The sequence below is a fragment of the Ascaphus truei genome, unplaced genomic scaffold, assembly GCF_040206685.1.
Source record: "Ascaphus truei isolate aAscTru1 unplaced genomic scaffold, aAscTru1.hap1 HAP1_SCAFFOLD_752, whole genome shotgun sequence".
Lineage (NCBI taxonomy): Eukaryota > Metazoa > Chordata > Amphibia > Anura > Ascaphidae > Ascaphus > Ascaphus truei.
Window position 1 is genome coordinate 97,591 of NW_027457087.1, and position 18,845 is coordinate 116,435.

Consider the following 18,845-nt stretch of genomic DNA (forward strand, 5'->3'; position numbering starts at 1 on the left):
TATTAGAAATCCCCTTTACTCTCCCCCTATTAGAAATCCCCTTTACTCTCTCCCTATTAGAAATCCCCTTTACTCTCTCTCCCTATTAGAAATCCCCTTTACTCTCTCCCCTATTAGAAATCCCCTTTACTCTCTCTCCCTATTAGAAATCCCCTTTACTCTCTCCCCTATTAGAAATCCCCTTTACTCTCTCTCCCTATTAGAAATCCCCTTTACTCTCTCTCCCTATTAGAAATCCCCTTTACTCTCTCCCCCTATTAGAAATCCCCTTTACTCTCTCCCCCTATTAGAAATCCCCTTTACTCTCTCCCCTATTAGAAATCCCCTTTACTCTCTCCCCTATTAGAAATCCCCTTTACTCTCTCTCCCTATTAGAAATCCCCTTTACTCTCTCTCCCTATTAGAAATCCCCTTTACTCTCTCCCCTATTAGAAATCCCCTTTACTCTCTCTCCCTATTAGAAATCCCCTTTACTCTCTCTCCCTATTAGAAATCCCCTTTACTCTCTCCCCCTATTAGAAATCCCCTTTACTCTCTCCCCCTATTAGAAATACCCTTTACTCTCCCCCTATTAGAAATCCCCTTTACTCTCTCCCCCTATTAGAAATCCCCTTTACTCTCCCCCTATTAGAAATCCCCTTTACTCTCTCCCTATTAGAAATCCCCTTTACTCTCTCTCCCTATTAGAAATCCCCTTTACTCTCTCCCCTATTAGAAATCCCCTTTACTCTCTCTCCCTATTAGAAATCCCCTTTACTCTCTCCCCTATTAGAAATCCCCTTTACTCTCTCTCCCTATTAGAAATCCCCTTTACTCTCTCTCCCTATTAGAAATCCCCTTTACTCTCTCCCCTATTAGAAATCCCCTTTACTCTCTCTCCCTATTAGAAATCCCCTTTACTCTCTCCCCTATTAGAAATCCCCTTTACTCTCTCTCCCTATTAGAAATCCCCTTTACTCTCTCTCCCTATTAGAAATCCCCTTTACTCTCTCTCCCTATTAGAAATCCCCTTTACTCTCTCTCCCTATTAGAAATCCCCTTTACTCTCTCCCCTATTAGAAATCCCCTTTACTCTCTCTCCCTATTAGAAATCCCCTTTACTCTCTCTCCCTATTAGAAATCCCCTTTACTCTCTCCCCCTATTAGAAATCCCCTTTACTCTCTCCCCCTATTAGAAATACCCTTTACTCTCCCCCTATTAGAAATCCCCTTTACTCTCTCTCCCTATTAGAAATCCCCTTTACTCTCTCCCCTATTAGAAATCCCCTTTACTCTCTCTCCCTATTAGAAATCCCCTTTACTCTCTCTCCCTATTAGAAATCCCCTTTACTCTCTCCCCTATTAGAAATCCCCTTTACTCTCTCTCCCTATTAGAAATCCCCTTTACTCTCTCCCCTATTAGAAATCCCCTTTACTCTCTCTCCCTATTAGAAATCCCCTTTACTCTCTCTCCCTATTAGAAATCCCCTTTACTCTCTCCCCCTATTAGAAATCCCCTTTACTCTCTCCCCCTATTAGAAATCCCCTTTACTCTCTCTCCCTATTAGAAATCCCCTTTACTCTCTCCCCTATTAGAAATCCCCTTTACTCTCTCCCCCTATTAGAAATCCCCTTTACTCTCTCTCCCTATTAGAAATCCCCTTTACTCTCTCTCCCTATTAGAAATCCCCTTTACTCTCTCCCCTATTAGAAATCCCCTTTACTCTCTCTCCCTATTAGAAATCCCCTTTACTCTCTCCCCTATTAGAAATCCCCTTTACTCTCTCTCCCTATTAGAAATCCCCTTTACTCTCTCTCCCTATTAGAAATCCCCTTTACTCTCTCCCCCTATTAGAAATCCCCTTTACTCTCTCCCCCTATTAGAAATCCCCTTTACTCTCTCCCCCTATTAGAAATCCCCTTTACTCTCTCTCCCTATTAGAAATCCCCTTTACTCTCTCCCCTATTAGAAATCCCCTTTACTCTCTCTCCCTATTAGAAATCCCCTTTACTCTCTCTCCCTATTAGAAATCCCCTTTACTCTCTCCCCCTATTAGAAATCCCCTTTACTCTCTCCCCCTATTAGAAATCCCCTTTACTCTCTCCCTATTAGAAATCCCCTTTACTCTCCCCCTATTAGAAATCCCCTTTACTCTCTCCCTATTAGAAATCCCCTTTACTCTCTCCCCTATTAGAAATCCCCTTTACTCTCTCCCCCTATTAGAAATCCCCTTTACTCTCTCTCCCTATTAGAAATCCCCTTTACTCTCTCCCCTATTAGAAATCCCCTTTACTCTCTCTCCCTATTAGAAATCCCCTTTACTCTCTCTCCCTATTAGAAATCCCCTTTACTCTCTCCCCCTATTAGAAATCCCCTTTACTCTCTCCCCCTATTAGAAATCCCCTTTACTCTCTCCCTATTAGAAATCCCCTTTACTCTCCCCCTATTAGAAATCCCCTTTACTCTCTCCCTATTAGAAATCCCCTTTACTCTCTCCCCCTATTAGAAATCCCCTTTACTCTCTCCCCCTATTAGAAATCCCCTTTACTCTCTCCCCTATTAGAAATCCCCTTTACTCTCTTGTAATCTGGAGTCACACAGATGTTATATGACTGTGTTTTCTCTCTCCAAGAACCATTTACTCGGAAGGGAACGAAGTTCTGGTCCAGTTTGTGTCCGATCTCAGCGTCACCGCTGACGGGTTCATAGCTCATTACAGGATGAGAGACGCTTCGGACGCACCAAAGATCACCCCAGCCACGAAACCCACATCCGTCAGCGTCCCGGACACCAGGCGGCCCGCCCCGAAACCCAAACCCACCCAGAAAACCACAGTCAGACCCGCCACAAAACCCAGGCCCACCAAAGCTGGGATATTGGCGCCCACCGCAGGACCTAAGCGCAAAGTGACCGCTGCTCCCGGGGCGGGGAAAGGTTGGAAATGCAACGACAAATTTGGGTTTTTATACGGCAACCCCCTATAAAAGATATATAATGTGTTACAGGCAGTAATACAGTGAGAGTTACCTCTCGCTCTCACGCATGTCCTGGGCACAGAGATATAACATGTGTTACAGGCAGTAATACAGTGAGAGTTACCTCTCGCTCTCACGCATGTCCTGGGCACAGAGTTATAACATGTGTTACAGGCAGTAATACAGTGAGAGTTACCTCTCGCTCTCACGCGTGTCCTGGGCACAGAGTTATAACATGTGTTACAGGCAGTAATACAGTGAGAGTTACCTCTCGTTCTCACGCATGTCCTGGGCACAGAGTTATAACGTGTTACAGGCAGTAATACAGTGAGAGTTACCTCTCATTCTCACGCATGTCCTGGGCACAGAGTTATAACGTGTTACAGGCAGTAATACAGTGAGAGTTACCTCTCGTTCTCACGCATGTCCTGGGCACAGAGTTATAACGTGTTACAGGCAGTAATACAGTGAGAGTTACCTCTCATTCTCACGCATGTCCTGGGCACAGAGTTATAACGTGTTACAGGCAGTAATACAGTGAGAGTTACCTCTCGTTCTCACGCATGTCCTGGGCACAGAGTTATAACATGTGTTACAGGCAGTAATACAGTGAGAGTTACCTCTCGTTCTCACGCATGTCCTGGGCACAGAGTTATAACATGTGTTAGAGGCAGTAATACAGTGAGAGTTACCTCTCGCTCTCACGCGTGTCCTGGGCACAGAGTTATAACATGTGTTACAGGCAGTAATACAGTGAGAGTTACCTCTCGTTCTCACACATGTCCTGGGCACAGAGTTATAACATGTGTTACAGGCAGTAATACAGTGAGAGTTACCTCTCGCTCTCACGCATGTCCTGGGCACAGAGTTATAACATGTGTTACAGGCAGTAATACAGTGAGAGTTACCTCTCGTTCTCACGCATGTCCTGGGCACAGAGTTATAACGTGTTACAGGCAGTAATACAGTGAGAGTTACCTCTCGTTCTCACGCATGTCCTGGGCACAGAGTTATAACGTGTTACAGGCAGTAATACAGTGAGAGTTACCTCTCGTTCTCACGCATGTCCTGGGCACAGAGTTATAACGTGTGTTACAGGCAGTAATACAGTGAGAGTTACCTCCCGTTCTCACGCATGTCCTGGGCACAGAGTTATAACGTGTGTAACAGGCACTAATACAGTGAGAGTTACCTCTCGTTCTCACGCATGTCCTGGGCACAGAGATATAACATGTGTTACAGGCAGTAATACAGTGAGAGTTACCTCTCGTTCTCACGCATGTACTGGGCACAGAGTTATAACGTGTTACAGGCAGTAATACAGTGAGAGTTACCTCTCGTTCTCACGCATGTCCTGGGCACAGAGTTATAACATGTGTTACAGGCAGTAATACAGTGAGAGTTACCTCTCGTTCTCACGCATGTCCTGGGCACAGAGTTATAACGTGTTACAGGCAGTAATACAGTGAGAGTTACCTCTCGTTCTCACGCATGTCCTGGGCACAGAGATATAACATGTGTTACAGGCAGTAATACAGTGAGAGTTACCTCTCGTTCTCACGCATGTGCTGGGCACAGAGTTATAACGTGTTACAGGCAGTAATACAGTGAGAGTTACCTCTCGCTCTCACGCATGTCCTGGGCACAGAGTTATAACATGTGTTACAGGCAGTAATACAGTGAGAGTTACCTCTCGCTCTCACACATGTCCTGGGCACAGAGTTATAACGTGTGTTACAGGCAGTAATACAGTGAGAGTTACCTCTCGTTCTCACACATGTCCTGGGCACAGAGTTATAACATGTGTTACAGGCAGTAATACAGTGAGAGTTACCTCTCGTTCTCACGCATGTCCTGGGCACAGAGTTATAACATGTGTTACAGGCAGTAATACAGTGAGAGTTACCTCTCGTTCTCACGCATGTCCTGGGCACAGAGTTATAACGTGTTACAGGCAGTAATACAGTGAGAGTTACCTCTCGCTCTCACGCATGTCCTGGGCACAGAGTTATAACATGTGTTACAGGCAGTAATACAGTGAGAGTTACCTCTCGCTCTCACACATGTCCTGGGCACAGAGTTATAACGTGTGTTACAGGCAGTAATACAGTGAGAGTTACCTCTCGTTCTCACACATGTCCTGGGCACAGAGTTATAACATGTGTTACAGGCAGTAATACAGTGAGAGTTACCTCTCGTTCTCACGCATGTCCTGGGCACAGAGTTATAACATGTGTTACAGGCAGTAATACAGTGAGAGTTACCTCTCGTTCTCACGCATGTCCTGGGCACAGAGTTATAACATGTGTTACAGGCAGTAATACAGTGAGAGTTACCTCTCGTTCTCACGCATGTCCTGGGCACAGAGTTATAACATGTGTTACAGGAAGTAATACACTGAGAGTTACCTCTCGTTCTCACGCATGTCCTGGGCACAGAGTTATAACGTGTTACAGGCAGTAATACAGTGAGAGTTACCGCTCGTTCTCACGCATGTCCTGGGCACAGAGTTATAACGTGTTACAGGCAGTAATACAGTGAGAGTTACCTCTCGTTCTCACGCATGTCCTGGGCACAGAGTTATAACGTGTTACAGGCAGTAATACAGTGAGAGTTACCTCTCGTTCTCACGCATGTCCTGGGCACAGAGTTATAACATGTGTTACAGGAAGTTATACAGTGAGAGTTACCTCTCGCTCTCACACATGTCCTGGGCACAGAGTTATAACATGTGTTACAGGCAGTAATACACTGAGAGTTACCTCTCGTTCTCACGCATGTCCTGGGCACAGAGATATAACATGTGTTGCAGGCAGCAATACAGTGAGAGTTACCTCTCGTTCTCACACATGTCCTGGGCACAGAGTTATAACATGTGTTACAGGCAGTAATACAGTGAGAGTTACCTCTCGCTCTCACGCATGTCCTGGGCACAGAGTTATAACGTGTTACAGGCAGTAATACAGTGAGAGTTACCTCTCGTTCTCACGCATGTCCTGGGCACAGAGTTATAACGTGTGTTACAGGCAGTAATACAGTGAGAGTTACCTCTCGTTCTCACGCATGTCCTGGGCACAGAGTTATAACATGTGTTACAGGCAGTAATACAGTGAGAGTTACCTCTCGTTCTCACGCATGTCCTGGGCACAGAGTTATAACGTGTTACAGGAAGTAATACAGTGAGAGTTACCTCTCGTTCTCACGCATGTCCTGGGCACAGAGTTATAACATGTGTTACAGGCAGTAATACAGTGAGAGTTACCTCTCGTTCTCACGCATGTCCTGGGCACAGAGTTATAACGTGTTACAGGCAGTAATACAGTGAGAGTTACCTCTCGTTCTCACGCATGTCCTGGGCACAGAGTTATAACATGTGTTACAGGCAGTAATACAGTGAGAGTTACCTCTCGTTCTCACGCATGTCCTGGGCACAGAGTTATAACGTGTTACAGGCAGTAATACAGTGAGAGTTACCGCTCGTTCTCACGCATGTCCTGGGCACAGAGTTATAACGTGTTACAGGCAGTAATACAGTGAGAGTTACCTCTCGTTCTCACGCATGTCCTGGGCACAGAGTTATAACGTGTTACAGGCAGTAATACAGTGAGAGTTACCTCTCGTTCTCACGCATGTCCTGGGCACAGAGTTATAACATGTGTTACAGGAAGTTATACAGTGAGAGTTACCTCTCGCTCTCACACATGTCCTGGGCACAGAGTTATAACATGTGTTACAGGCAGTAATACACTGAGAGTTACCTCTCGTTCTCACGCATGTCCTGGGCACAGAGATATAACATGTGTTGCAGGCAGCAATACAGTGAGAGTTACCTCTCGTTCTCACACATGTCCTGGGCACAGAGTTATAACATGTGTTACAGGCAGTAATACAGTGAGAGTTACCTCTCGCTCTCACGCATGTCCTGGGCACAGAGTTATAACGTGTTACAGGCAGTAATACAGTGAGAGTTACCTCTCGTTCTCACGCATGTCCTGGGCACAGAGTTATAACGTGTGTTACAGGCAGTAATACAGTGAGAGTTACCTCTCGTTCTCACGCATGTCCTGGGCACAGAGTTATAACATGTGTTACAGGCAGTAATACAGTGAGAGTTACCTCTCGTTCTCACGCATGTCCTGGGCACAGAGTTATAACGTGTTACAGGAAGTAATACAGTGAGAGTTACCTCTCGTTCTCACGCATGTCCTGGGCACAGAGTTATAACGTGTTACAGGCAGTAATACAGTGAGAGTTACCGCTCGTTCTCACGCATGTCCTGGGCACAGAGTTATAACGTGTTACAGGCAGTAATACAGTGAGAGTTACCTCTCGTTCTCACGCATGTCCTGGGCACAGAGTTATAACGTGTTACAGGCAGTAATACAGTGAGAGTTACCTCTCGTTCTCACGCATGTCCTGGGCACAGAGTTATAACATGTGTTACAGGAAGTTATACAGTGAGAGTTACCTCTCGCTCTCACACATGTCCTGGGCACAGAGTTATAACATGTGTTACAGGCAGTAATACACTGAGAGTTACCTCTCGTTCTCACGCATGTCCTGGGCACAGAGATATAACATGTGTTGCAGGCAGCAATACAGTGAGAGTTACCTCTCGTTCTCACACATGTCCTGGGCACAGAGTTATAACATGTGTTACAGGCAGTAATACAGTGAGAGTTACCTCTCGCTCTCACGCATGTCCTGGGCACAGAGTTATAACGTGTTACAGGCAGTAATACAGTGAGAGTTACCTCTCGTTCTCACGCATGTCCTGGGCACAGAGTTATAACGTGTGTTACAGGCAGTAATACAGTGAGAGTTACCTCTCGTTCTCACGCATGTCCTGGGCACAGAGTTATAACATGTGTTACAGGCAGTAATACAGTGAGAGTTACCTCTCGTTCTCACGCATGTCCTGGGCACAGAGTTATAACGTGTTACAGGAAGTAATACAGTGAGAGTTACCTCTCGTTCTCACGCATGTCCTGGGCACAGAGTTATAACATGTGTTACAGGCAGTAATACAGTGAGAGTTACCTCTCGTTCTCACGCATGTCCTGGGCACAGAGTTATAACGTGTTACAGGCAGTAATACAGTGAGAGTTACCTCTCGTTCTCACGCATGTCCTGGGCACAGAGTTATAACATGTGTTACAGGCAGTAATACAGTGAGAGTTACCTCTCGTTCTCACGCATGTCCTGGGCACAGAGTTATAACGTGTTACAGGCAGTAATACAGTGAGAGTTACCGCTCGTTCTCACGCATGTCCTGGGCACAGAGTTATAACGTGTTACAGGCAGTAATACAGTGAGAGTTACCTCTCGTTCTCACGCATGTCCTGGGCACAGAGTTATAACGTGTTACAGGCAGTAATACAGTGAGAGTTACCTCTCGTTCTCACGCATGTCCTGGGCACAGAGTTATAACATGTGTTACAGGAAGTTATACAGTGAGAGTTACCTCTCGCTCTCACACATGTCCTGGGCACAGAGTTATAACATGTGTTACAGGCAGTAATACACTGAGAGTTACCTCTCGTTCTCACGCATGTCCTGGGCACAGAGATATAACATGTGTTGCAGGCAGCAATACAGTGAGAGTTACCTCTCGTTCTCACACATGTCCTGGGCACAGAGTTATAACATGTGTTACAGGCAGTAATACAGTGAGAGTTACCTCTCGCTCTCACGCATGTCCTGGGCACAGAGTTATAACGTGTTACAGGCAGTAATACAGTGAGAGTTACCTCTCGTTCTCACGCATGTCCTGGGCACAGAGTTATAACGTGTGTTACAGGCAGTAATACAGTGAGAGTTACCTCTCGTTCTCACGCATGTCCTGGGCACAGAGTTATAACATGTGTTACAGGCAGTAATACAGTGAGAGTTACCTCTCGTTCTCACGCATGTCCTGGGCACAGAGTTATAACGTGTTACAGGAAGTAATACAGTGAGAGTTACCTCTCGTTCTCACGCATGTCCTGGGCACAGAGTTATAACATGTGTTACAGGCAGTAATACAGTGAGAGTTACCTCTCGTTCTCACGCATGTCCTGGGCACAGAGTTATAACGTGTTACAGGCAGTAATACAGTGAGAGTTACCTCTCGTTCTCACGCATGTCCTGGGCACAGAGTTATAACATGTGTTACAGGCAGTAATACAGTGAGAGTTACCTCTCGTTCTCACGCATGTCCTGGGCACAGAGTTATAACGTGTTACAGGCAGTAATACAGTGAGAGTTACCTCTCGTTCTCACGCATGTCCTGGGCACAGAGTTATAACGTGTGTTACAGGCAGTAATACAGTGAGAGTTACCTCTCGTTCTCACGCATGTCCTGGGCACAGAGATATAACATGTGTTACAGGCAGTAATACAGTGAGAGTTACCGCTCGTTCTCACGCATGTCCTGGGCACAGAGATATAACATGTGTTACAGGCAGTAATACAGTGAGAGTTACCTCTCGTTCTCACGCATGTCCTGGGCACAGAGATATAACATGTGTTACAGGCAGTAATACAGTGAGAGTTACCGCTCGTTCTCACGCATGTCCTGGGCACAGAGATATAACATGTGTTACAGGCAGTAATACAGTGAGAGTTACCTCTCGTTCTCACGCATGTCCTGGGCACAGAGTTATAAGGTGTTACAGGCAGTAATACAGTGAGAGTTACCGCTCGTTCTCACGCATGTCCTGGGCACAGAGTTATAACGTGTTACAGGCAGTAATACAGTGAGAGTTACCGCTCGTTCTCACGCATGTCCTGGGCACAGAGTTATAACGTGTTACAGGCAGTAATACAGTGAGAGTTACCGCTCGTTCTCACGCATGTCCTGGGCACAGAGTTATAACGTGTTACAGGCAGTAATACAGTGAGAGTTACCTCTCGTTCTCACGCATGTCCTGGGCACAGAGTTATAACGTGTTACAGGCAGTAATACAGTGAGAGTTACCTCTCGCTCTCACGCATGTCCTGGGCACAGAGTTATAACGTGTTACAGGCAGTAATACAGTGAGAGTTACCTCTCGTTCTCACGCATGTCCTGGGCACAGAGTTATAACGTGTTACAGGAAGTAATACAGTGAGAGTTACCGCTCGTTCTCACGCATGTCCTGGGCACAGAGTTATAACGTGTTACAGGCAGTAATACAGTGAGAGTTACCGCTCGTTCTCACGCATGTCCTGGGCACAGAGTTATAACGTGTTACAGGCAGTAATACAGTGAGAGTTTCCTCTCGTTCTCACGCATGTCCTGGGCACAGAGTTATAACGTGTGTTACAGGCAGTAATACAGTGAGAGTTACCTCTCGTTCTCACGCATGTCCTGGGCACAGAGATATAACATGTGTTACAGGCAGTAATACAGTGAGAGTTACCTCTCGTTCTCACGCATGTCCTGGGCACAGAGTTATAACGTGTTACAGGCAGTAATACAGTTTGAGTTACCTCTCGCTCTCACGCATGTCCTGGGCACAGATTTATAACGTGTTACAGCTAGTAATACAGTGAGAGTTACCTCTCGTTCTCACACATGTCCTGGGCACAGAGTTATAACGTGTTACAGGCAGTAATACAGTGAGAGTTACCGCTCGCTCTCACGCATGTCCTGGGCACAGAGTTATAACGTGTTACAGGTAGTAATACAGTGAGAGTTACCTCTCGCTCTCACGCATGTCCTGGGCACAGAGTTATAACGTTATACAGGCAGTAATACAGTGAGAGTTACCTCTCGCTCTCACGCATGTCCTGGGCACAGAGTTATAACGTTATACAGGCAGTAATACAGTGAGAGTTACCTCTCGTTCTCACGCGTGTCCTGGGCACAGAGTTATAACGTGTTACAGGTAGTAATACAGTGAGAGTTACCTCTCGCTCTCACGCATGTCCTGGGTACAGAGTTATAACGTGTTACAGGCAGTAATACAGTGAGAGTTACCTCTCGTTCTCACGCATGTCCTGGGCACAGAGTTATAACATGTGTTACAGGCAGTAATACAGTGAGTGTTACCTCTCATTCTCATGCATGTCCTGGGCACAGAGTTATAACATGTGTTACAGGCAGTAATACAGTGAGAGTTGCTCTCGCTCTCACGCATGTCCTGGGCACAGAGTTATGACGTGTGTTACAGGCAGTAATACAGTGAGAGTTACCTCTCGTTCTCACGCATGTCCTGGGCACAGAGTTATAACGTGTTACAGGCAGTAATACAGTGAGAGTTACCTCTCGTTCTCACCCATGTCCTGGGCACAGAGTTATAACGTGTTACAGGCAGTAATACAGTGAGAGTTACCTCTCGTTCTCACGCATGTCCTGGGCACAGAGTTATAACGTGTTACAGGCAGTAATACAGTGAGAGTTACCTCTCTCTCTCACACATGTCCTGGGCACAGAGTTATAACGTGTTACAGGCAGTAATACAGTGAGAGTTACCTCTCGCTCTCACGCATGTCCTGGGCACAGAGTTATAACGTATTACATGCAGTAATACAGTGAGAGTTACCTCTCGTTCTCACGCATGTCCTGGGCACAGAGTTAAACAATGTGTTACAGGCAGTAATACAGTGAGAGTTACCTCTCGTTCTCACGCATGTCCTGGGCACAGAGTTAAAAAATGTGTTACAGGCAGTAATACAGTGAGAGTTACCTCTCGTTCTCACACATGTCCTGGGCACAGAGTTATAACGTGTTACAGGCAGTAATACAGTGAGAGTTACCTCTCGCTCTCACGCATGTCCTGGGCACAGAGTTATAACGTATTACATGCAGTAATACAGTGAGAGTTACCTCTCGTTCTCACGCATGTCCTGGGCACAGAGTTATAACGTGTTACAGGCAGTAATACAGTGAGAGTTACCTCTCGCTCTCACGCATGTCCTGGGCACAGAGTTATAACGTGTTACAGGCAGTAATACAGTGAGAGTTACCTCTCGTTCTCACGCGTGTCCTGGGCACAGAGTTATAACATGTGTTACAGGCAGTAATACAGTGAGAGTTACCTCTCATTCTCACGCATGTCCTGGGCACAGAGTTATAACATGTTACAGGCAGTAATACAGTGAGAGTTACCTCTCGTTCTCACGCATGTCCTGGGCACAGAGTTATAACGTGTTACAGGCAGTAATACTGTGAGAGTTACCTCTCGCTCTCACGCATGTCCTGGGCACAGAGTTATAACGTGTGTTACAGGCAGTAATACAGTGAGAGTTACCTCTCGTTCTCACGCATGTCCTGGGCACAGAGTTATAACGTGTGTTACAGGCAGTAATACAGTGAGAGTTACCTCTCGTTCTCACGCATGTCCTGGGCACAGAGTTATAACGTGTTACAGGCAGTAATACAGTGAGAGTTACCTCTCGCTCTCATGCATGTCCTGGGCACAGAGTTATAACGTGTTACAGGCAGTAATACAGTGAGAGTTACCTCTCGTTCTCACGCATGTCCTGGGCACAGAGTTATAACGTGTTACAGGCAGTAATACAGTGAGAGTTACCTCTCGTTCTCACGCATGTCCTGGGCACAGAGTTATAACGTGTTACAGGCAGTAATACAGTGAGAGTTACCTCTCGTTCTCACGCATGTCCTGGGCACAGAGTTATAACGTGTTACAGGCAGTAATACAGTGAGAGTTACCTCTCGTTCTCACGTATGTCCTGGGCACAGAGTTATAACGTGTTACAGGCAGTAATACAGTGAGAGTTAACTCTCGTTCTCACGCATGTCCTGGGCACAGAGTTATAACGTGTTACAGGAAGTAATACAGTGAGAGTTACCTCTCGTTCTCACGCATGTCCTGGGCACAGAGTTATAACATGTGTTACAGGAAGTAATACAGTGAGAGTTACCTCTCGTTCTCACGCATGTCCTGGGCACAGAGTTATAACGTGTGTTACAGGCAGTAATACAGTGAGAGTTACCTCTCGTTCTCACGCATGTCCTGGGCACAGAGTTATAACATGTGTTACAGGCAGTAATACAGTGAGAGTTACCTCTCGCTCTCACGCATGTCCTGGGCACAGAGTTATAACGTGTTACAGGCAGTAATACAGTGAGAGTTACCTCTCGTTCTCACGCATGTCCTGGGCACAGAGTTATAACGTGTGTTACAGGCAGTAATACAGTGAGAGTTACCTCTCGTTCTCACGCATGTCCTGTGCACAGAGTTATAACGTGTTACAGACAGTAATACAGTGAGAGTTACCTCTCGTTCTCACGCATGTCCTGGGCACAGAGTTATAACGTGTTACAGGCAGTAATACAGTGAGAGTTACCTCTCGTTCTCACGCATGTCCTGGGCACAGAGTTATAACATGTGTTACAGGCAGTAATACAGTGAGAGTTACCTCTCATTCTCACGCATGTCCTGGGCACAGAGTTATAACGTGTTACAGGCAGTAATACAGTGAGAGTTACCTCTCGTTCTCACGCATGTCCTGGGCACAGAGCTATAACATGTGTTACAGGAAGTAATACAGTGAGAGTTACCTCTCGTTCTCACGCATGTGCTGGGCACAGAGTTATAACGTGTTACAGGCAGTAATACAGTGAGAGTTACCTCTCGTTCTCACACATGTCCTGGGCACAGAGTTATAACGTGTTACAGGCAGTAATACAGTGAGAGTTACCTCTCGTTCTCACGTATGTCCTGCGCACAGAGTTATAACGTGTTACAGGCAGTAATACAGTGAGAGTTACCTCTCGTTCTCACGCATGTCCTGGGCACAGAGTTATAACGTGTGTTACAGGCAGTAATACAGTGAGAGTTACCTCTCGTTCTCACGCATGTCCTGGGCACAGAGTTATAACGTGTGTTACAGGCAGTAATACAGTGAGAGTTACCTCTCGCTCTCACGCATGTCCTGGGCACAGAGTTATAACGTGTTACAGGCAGTAATACAGTGAGAGTTACCTCTCGCTCTCACGCATGTCCTGGGCACAGAGTTATAACGTGTGTTACAGGCAGTAATACAGTGAGAGTTACCTCTCGCTCTCACGCGTGTCCTGGGCACAGAGTTATAGCAAGTGTTCCCAGGAAGTGATACACGGAGAGGTACCTCTCGCTCCCACGCGTGTCCTGGGCACAGAGTTATAACACGTGTTACAGGAAGTGATACACAGAGAGGTACCTCTCGCTCCCACGCATGTCCTGGGCACAGAGTTATAACGTGTGTTACAGGCAGTAATACAGTGAGAGTTACCTCCCGTTCTCACGCATGTCCTGGGCACAGAGTTATAACGTGTTACAGGCAGTAATACAGTGAGAGTTACCTCTCGTTCTCACGCATGTCCTGGGCACAGAGTTATAACGTGTTACAGGCAGTAATACAGTGAGAGTTACCTCTCGTTCTCACGCATGTCCTGGGCACAGAGTTATAACGTGTGTTACAGGCAGTAATACAGTGAGAGTTACCTCTCGTTCTCACGCATGTCCTGGGCACAGAGTTATAACGTGTGTTACAGGCAGTAATACAGTGAGAGTTACCTCTCGTTCTCATGCATGTCCTGGGCACAGAGTTACAACATGTGTTACAGGCAGTAATACAGTGAGAGTTACCTCTCGCTCTCACGCATGTCCTGGGCACAGAGTTATAACGTGTTACAGGAAGTAATACAGTGAGAGTTACCTCTCGTTCTCACGCATGTCCTGGGCACAGAGTTATAACGTGTTACAGGCAGTAATACAGTGAGAGTTACCTCTCGTTCTCACGCATGTCCTGGGCACAGAGTTATAACGTGTTACAGGAAGTAATACAGTGAGAGTTACCTCTCGTTCTCACGCATGTCCTGGGCACAGAGTTATAACGTGTTACAGGCAGTAATACAGTGAGAGTTACCTCTCGTTCTCACGCATGTCCTGGGCACAGAGTTATAACATGTGTTACAGGCAGTAATACAGTGAGAGTTACCTCTCGTTCTCACGCATGTCCTGGGCACAGAGTTATAACGTGTTACAGGCAGTAATACAGTGAGAGTTACCTCTCGCTCTCACGCATGTCCTGGGCACAGAGTTATAACGTGTTACAGGCAGTAATACAGTGAGAGTTACCGCTCGCTCTCACGCATGTCCTGGGCACAGAGTTATAACATGTGTTACAGGCAGTAATACAGTGAGAGTTACCTCTCGTTCTCACGCATGTCCTGGGCACAGAGTTATAACATGTGTTACAGGCAGTAATACAGTGAGAGTTACCTCTCGTTCTCACGCATGTCCTGGGCACAGAGTTATAACGTGTGTTACAGGCAGTAATACAGTGAGAGTTACCTCTCGTTGTCACGCATGTCCTGGGCACAGAGTTATAACGTGTTACAGGAAGTAATACAGTGAGAGTTACCTCTCGTTCTCACGCATGTCCTGGGCACAGAGTTATAACGTGTTACAGGCAGTAATACAGTGAGAGTTACCTCTCGCTCTCACGCGTGTCCTGGGCACAGAGTTATAACGTGTTACAGGCAGTAATACAGTGAGAGTTACCTCTCGCTCTCACGCGTGTCCTGGGCACAGAGTTATAACGTGTTACAGGCAGTAATACAGTGAGAGTTACCTCTCGCTCTCACGCGTGTCCTGGGCACAGAGTTATAACGTGTTACAGGCAGTAATACAGTGAGAGTTACCTCTCGCTCTCACGCGTGTCCTGGGCACAGAGTTATAACGTGTTACAGGCAGTAATACAGTGAGAGTTACCTCTCGCTCTCACACGTGTCCTGGGCACAGAGTTATAACGTGTGTTACAGGCAGTAATACAGTGAGAGTTACCTCTCGTTCTCACGCATGTCCTGGGCACAGAGTTATAACGTGTTACAGGAAGTAATACAGTGAGAGTTACCTCTCGTTCTCACGCATGTCCTGGGCACAGAGTTATAACGTGTTACAGGCAGTAATACAGTGAGAGTTACCTCTCGCTCTCACGCGTGTCCTGGGCACAGAGTTATAACGTGTTACAGGCAGTAATACAGTGAGAGTTACCTCTCGCTCTCACGCGTGTCCTGGGCACAGAGTTATAACGTGTTACAGGCAGTAATACAGTGAGAGTTACCTCTCGCTCTCACGCGTGTCCTGGGCACAGAGTTATAACGTGTTACAGGCAGTAATACAGTGAGAGTTACCTCTCGCTCTCACGCGTGTCCTGGGCACAGAGTTATAACGTGTTACAGGTAGTAATACAGTGAGAGTTACCTCTCGTTCTCACGCATGTCCTGGGCACAGAGTTATAACAATACACGGTTACATTAAGTGAACACGGTTACACAGTCACAGACATTTCATGGACAGTTAGGTACCGCAGACCGTGCAGAGGCGTCCGCACGCTGAGCGGTCAGACTGCCATAAGGTAGTGATCGCGTACATGCGGCGGGAGGGGGCGCGCGTTGCGCAAGAAATCAGTTGAAACTGATTTCTTGACGCGACAGGCCGGTCACGTGAGCGGTTCGCCCAATCAGGGCGAACCAGCTCAGTGACACCCCTAGGCACGCCCCCCCCCCCCCACCATGGCCAGGGAAAGCACCCGCTTCACGCGGGTCACAGCCTCCGCGCGCCTCGGCGCGGGCGAAAGCACTATGGCCCCATGGGACAGGGGATAAAGGGCGGGTGAGTTTCAGATTGAAGTAGAGAAGCTTTTAACTGCACCAAACATCAGCGCACGGCTCGCGCCCTTTGGCTGCCCTTCAGCTGTCCGCCTTTGAGGAGACGCAGATGTAGACGGAAGGGGCTCAGATTGAATGCAGCTGTGCTTTCAAAGTCCTTTGTCCTCCTGGGTCATTAACATTCCAGTGGGCGCGGGCGGAGGGAACGCGCCGCGCAGATATTAACCCTTAGCATGCTGGTTCTGTGCAGAGGGGAGCAGCTCCTGGGGAACCCCACCAGGCGTCCACTTTTGGGGCGACGCAGATGTAAATGGTTTGTGTAAAGGGGGTGATCCTATTAAAGGTTTATGGGGTAACCTACAGTATGTATGTAAGAGGGTCATCCTATTAATGTTTGGGGTAAATGATGTGTGTTAGGTTAGGGGACGATCCTACATTTTGACCGGTTAATGCCCTGAATGTCTTCTGGGGTAAATTGGGTGTAAGTCGGGGTCCTATTGAAGTTTATGGGGTTATTTAAATGTGTAAGAGGCTAATCACATTATTGTTTATAGGGGCAACTAAGGGGGAATCGAGGGGGATCCTATTATATATTTATCGTGTTTTTAATTTGACCCGTTAAATCTTTGCTGTTTTATTATTAGGATCCGTTTCTCCCATTAAATGCCCCGAAAAGTGCCGGAAAACGGGGACCCTCCAGAGTCACTTCTGCGCCAATCAGTTCGGTAAGGAGCGCAATGCGTTATTTACCCCCCGCTCCTCTCCTCCCCCCGCCACGCCCCGTTATCTGACCCCTCGCTCCTCTCCTCCCCCGCCACGCCCCGTTATCTGACCCTAACTCGCTCCTCCCCCCATGTCCCGTTATCTGACCCTCCCTCGCTCCTCCCCCGCCACGCCCCGTTATCTGACCCTAACTCGCTCCTCCCCCCATGTCCCGTTATCTGACCCTCCCTCGCTCCTCCCCCCCCCGCCACGCTCCGTTATCTGACCCTCCCTCGCTCCTCCCCCGCCACGCCCCGTTATCTGACCCTCCCTCGCTCCTCTCCTCCCCCACCACGCCAAGTTATCTGACCCTCCCCCGCTCCTCTCCTCCCCCGCCACGCCCCGTTATCTGACCCTCCCTCGCTCCTCTCCTCCCCCCCACGCCCCATTATCTGACCCTCCCTCGCTCCTCTCCTCCCCCACCACGCCAAGTTATCTGACCCTCCCCCGCTCCTCTCCTCCCCCACCACGCCAAGTTATCTGACCCTCCCCCGCTCCTCTCCTCCCCCGCCACGCCCCGTTATCTGACCCTCCCTCGCTCCTCCCCCCCCCCCGCCACGCCCCGTTATCTGACCCTCCCTCGCTCCTCTCCTCCCCGGCCATGCCCCGTTATCTGACCCTCCCTCGCTCCTCCCCGTCACGCCCCGTTATCTGACCCTCCCTCGCTCCTCTCCTCCACCCCCACGCCCCGTTATCTGACCCTCCCTCGCTCCCCCCCCGCCACGCCCCGTTATCTGACCCTCCCTCGCTCCTCCCCCACCACGCCCCGTTATCTGACCCTCCCTCGCTCCTCCCCCGCCACGCCCCGTTATCTGACCCTCCCTTGCTCCTCCCCCCCCCACGCCCCGTTATCTGACCCTCCCTCGCTCCTCCCCCCCCACGCCCCGTTATCTGACCCTCCCTCGCTCCTCTCCTCCCCCCCACGCCCCGTTATCTGACCCTCCCTCGCTCCCCCCCCGCCACGCCCCGTTATCTGACCCTCCCTCGCTCCTCCCCCACCACGCCCCGTTATCTGACCCTCCCTCGCTCCTCCCCCCCACGCCCCGTTATCTGACCCTCCCTCGCTCCTCCCCCCCCACGCCCCGTTATCTGACCCTCCCTCGCTCCTCTCCTCCCCCCCCACGCCCCGTTATCTGACCCTCCCTCGCTCCTCTCCTCCCCCACCACGCCAAGTTATCTGACCCTCCCCCGCTCCTCTCCTCCCCCCCACGCCCCGTTATCTGACCCTCCCTCGCTCCTCTCCTCCCCCCCACGCCCCGTTATCTGACCCTCCCTCGCTCCTCCCCCCCGCCCCGTTATCTGACCCTCCCTCGCTCCTCCCCCCCACGCCCCATTATCTGACCCTCCCTCGCTCCTCCCCCCCACGCCCCATTATCTGACCCTCCCTCGCTCCTCCCCCCGCCACGCCCCGTTATCTGACCCTCTCTCGCTCCCCCCCCCACCACGCCCCGTTATCTGACCCTCCCTCGCTCCTCCCCCCCGCCCCGTTATCTGACCCTCCCTCGCTCCTCCCCCCCCACGCCCCGTTATCTGACCCTCCCTC

The 18,845-nt window shown here is 48.7% G+C and overlaps 1 protein-coding gene across 1 annotated transcript in view; it reads left to right on the plus strand.

The window, feature by feature from the left end:
* LOC142486147 (procollagen C-endopeptidase enhancer 2-like) overlaps positions 1 to 18,845 on the plus strand; it is a 55,477-nt gene that overhangs the window by 34,622 nt on the left and 2,010 nt on the right. The window contains exons 6-7 of the mRNA XM_075584804.1: positions 2,613 to 2,914; positions 17,185 to 17,265. Of these exons, the coding sequence (XP_075440919.1) occupies positions 2,613 to 2,914; positions 17,185 to 17,265 (383 nt within the window). The remainder of the gene's footprint in view (positions 1 to 2,612; positions 2,915 to 17,184; positions 17,266 to 18,845) is intronic.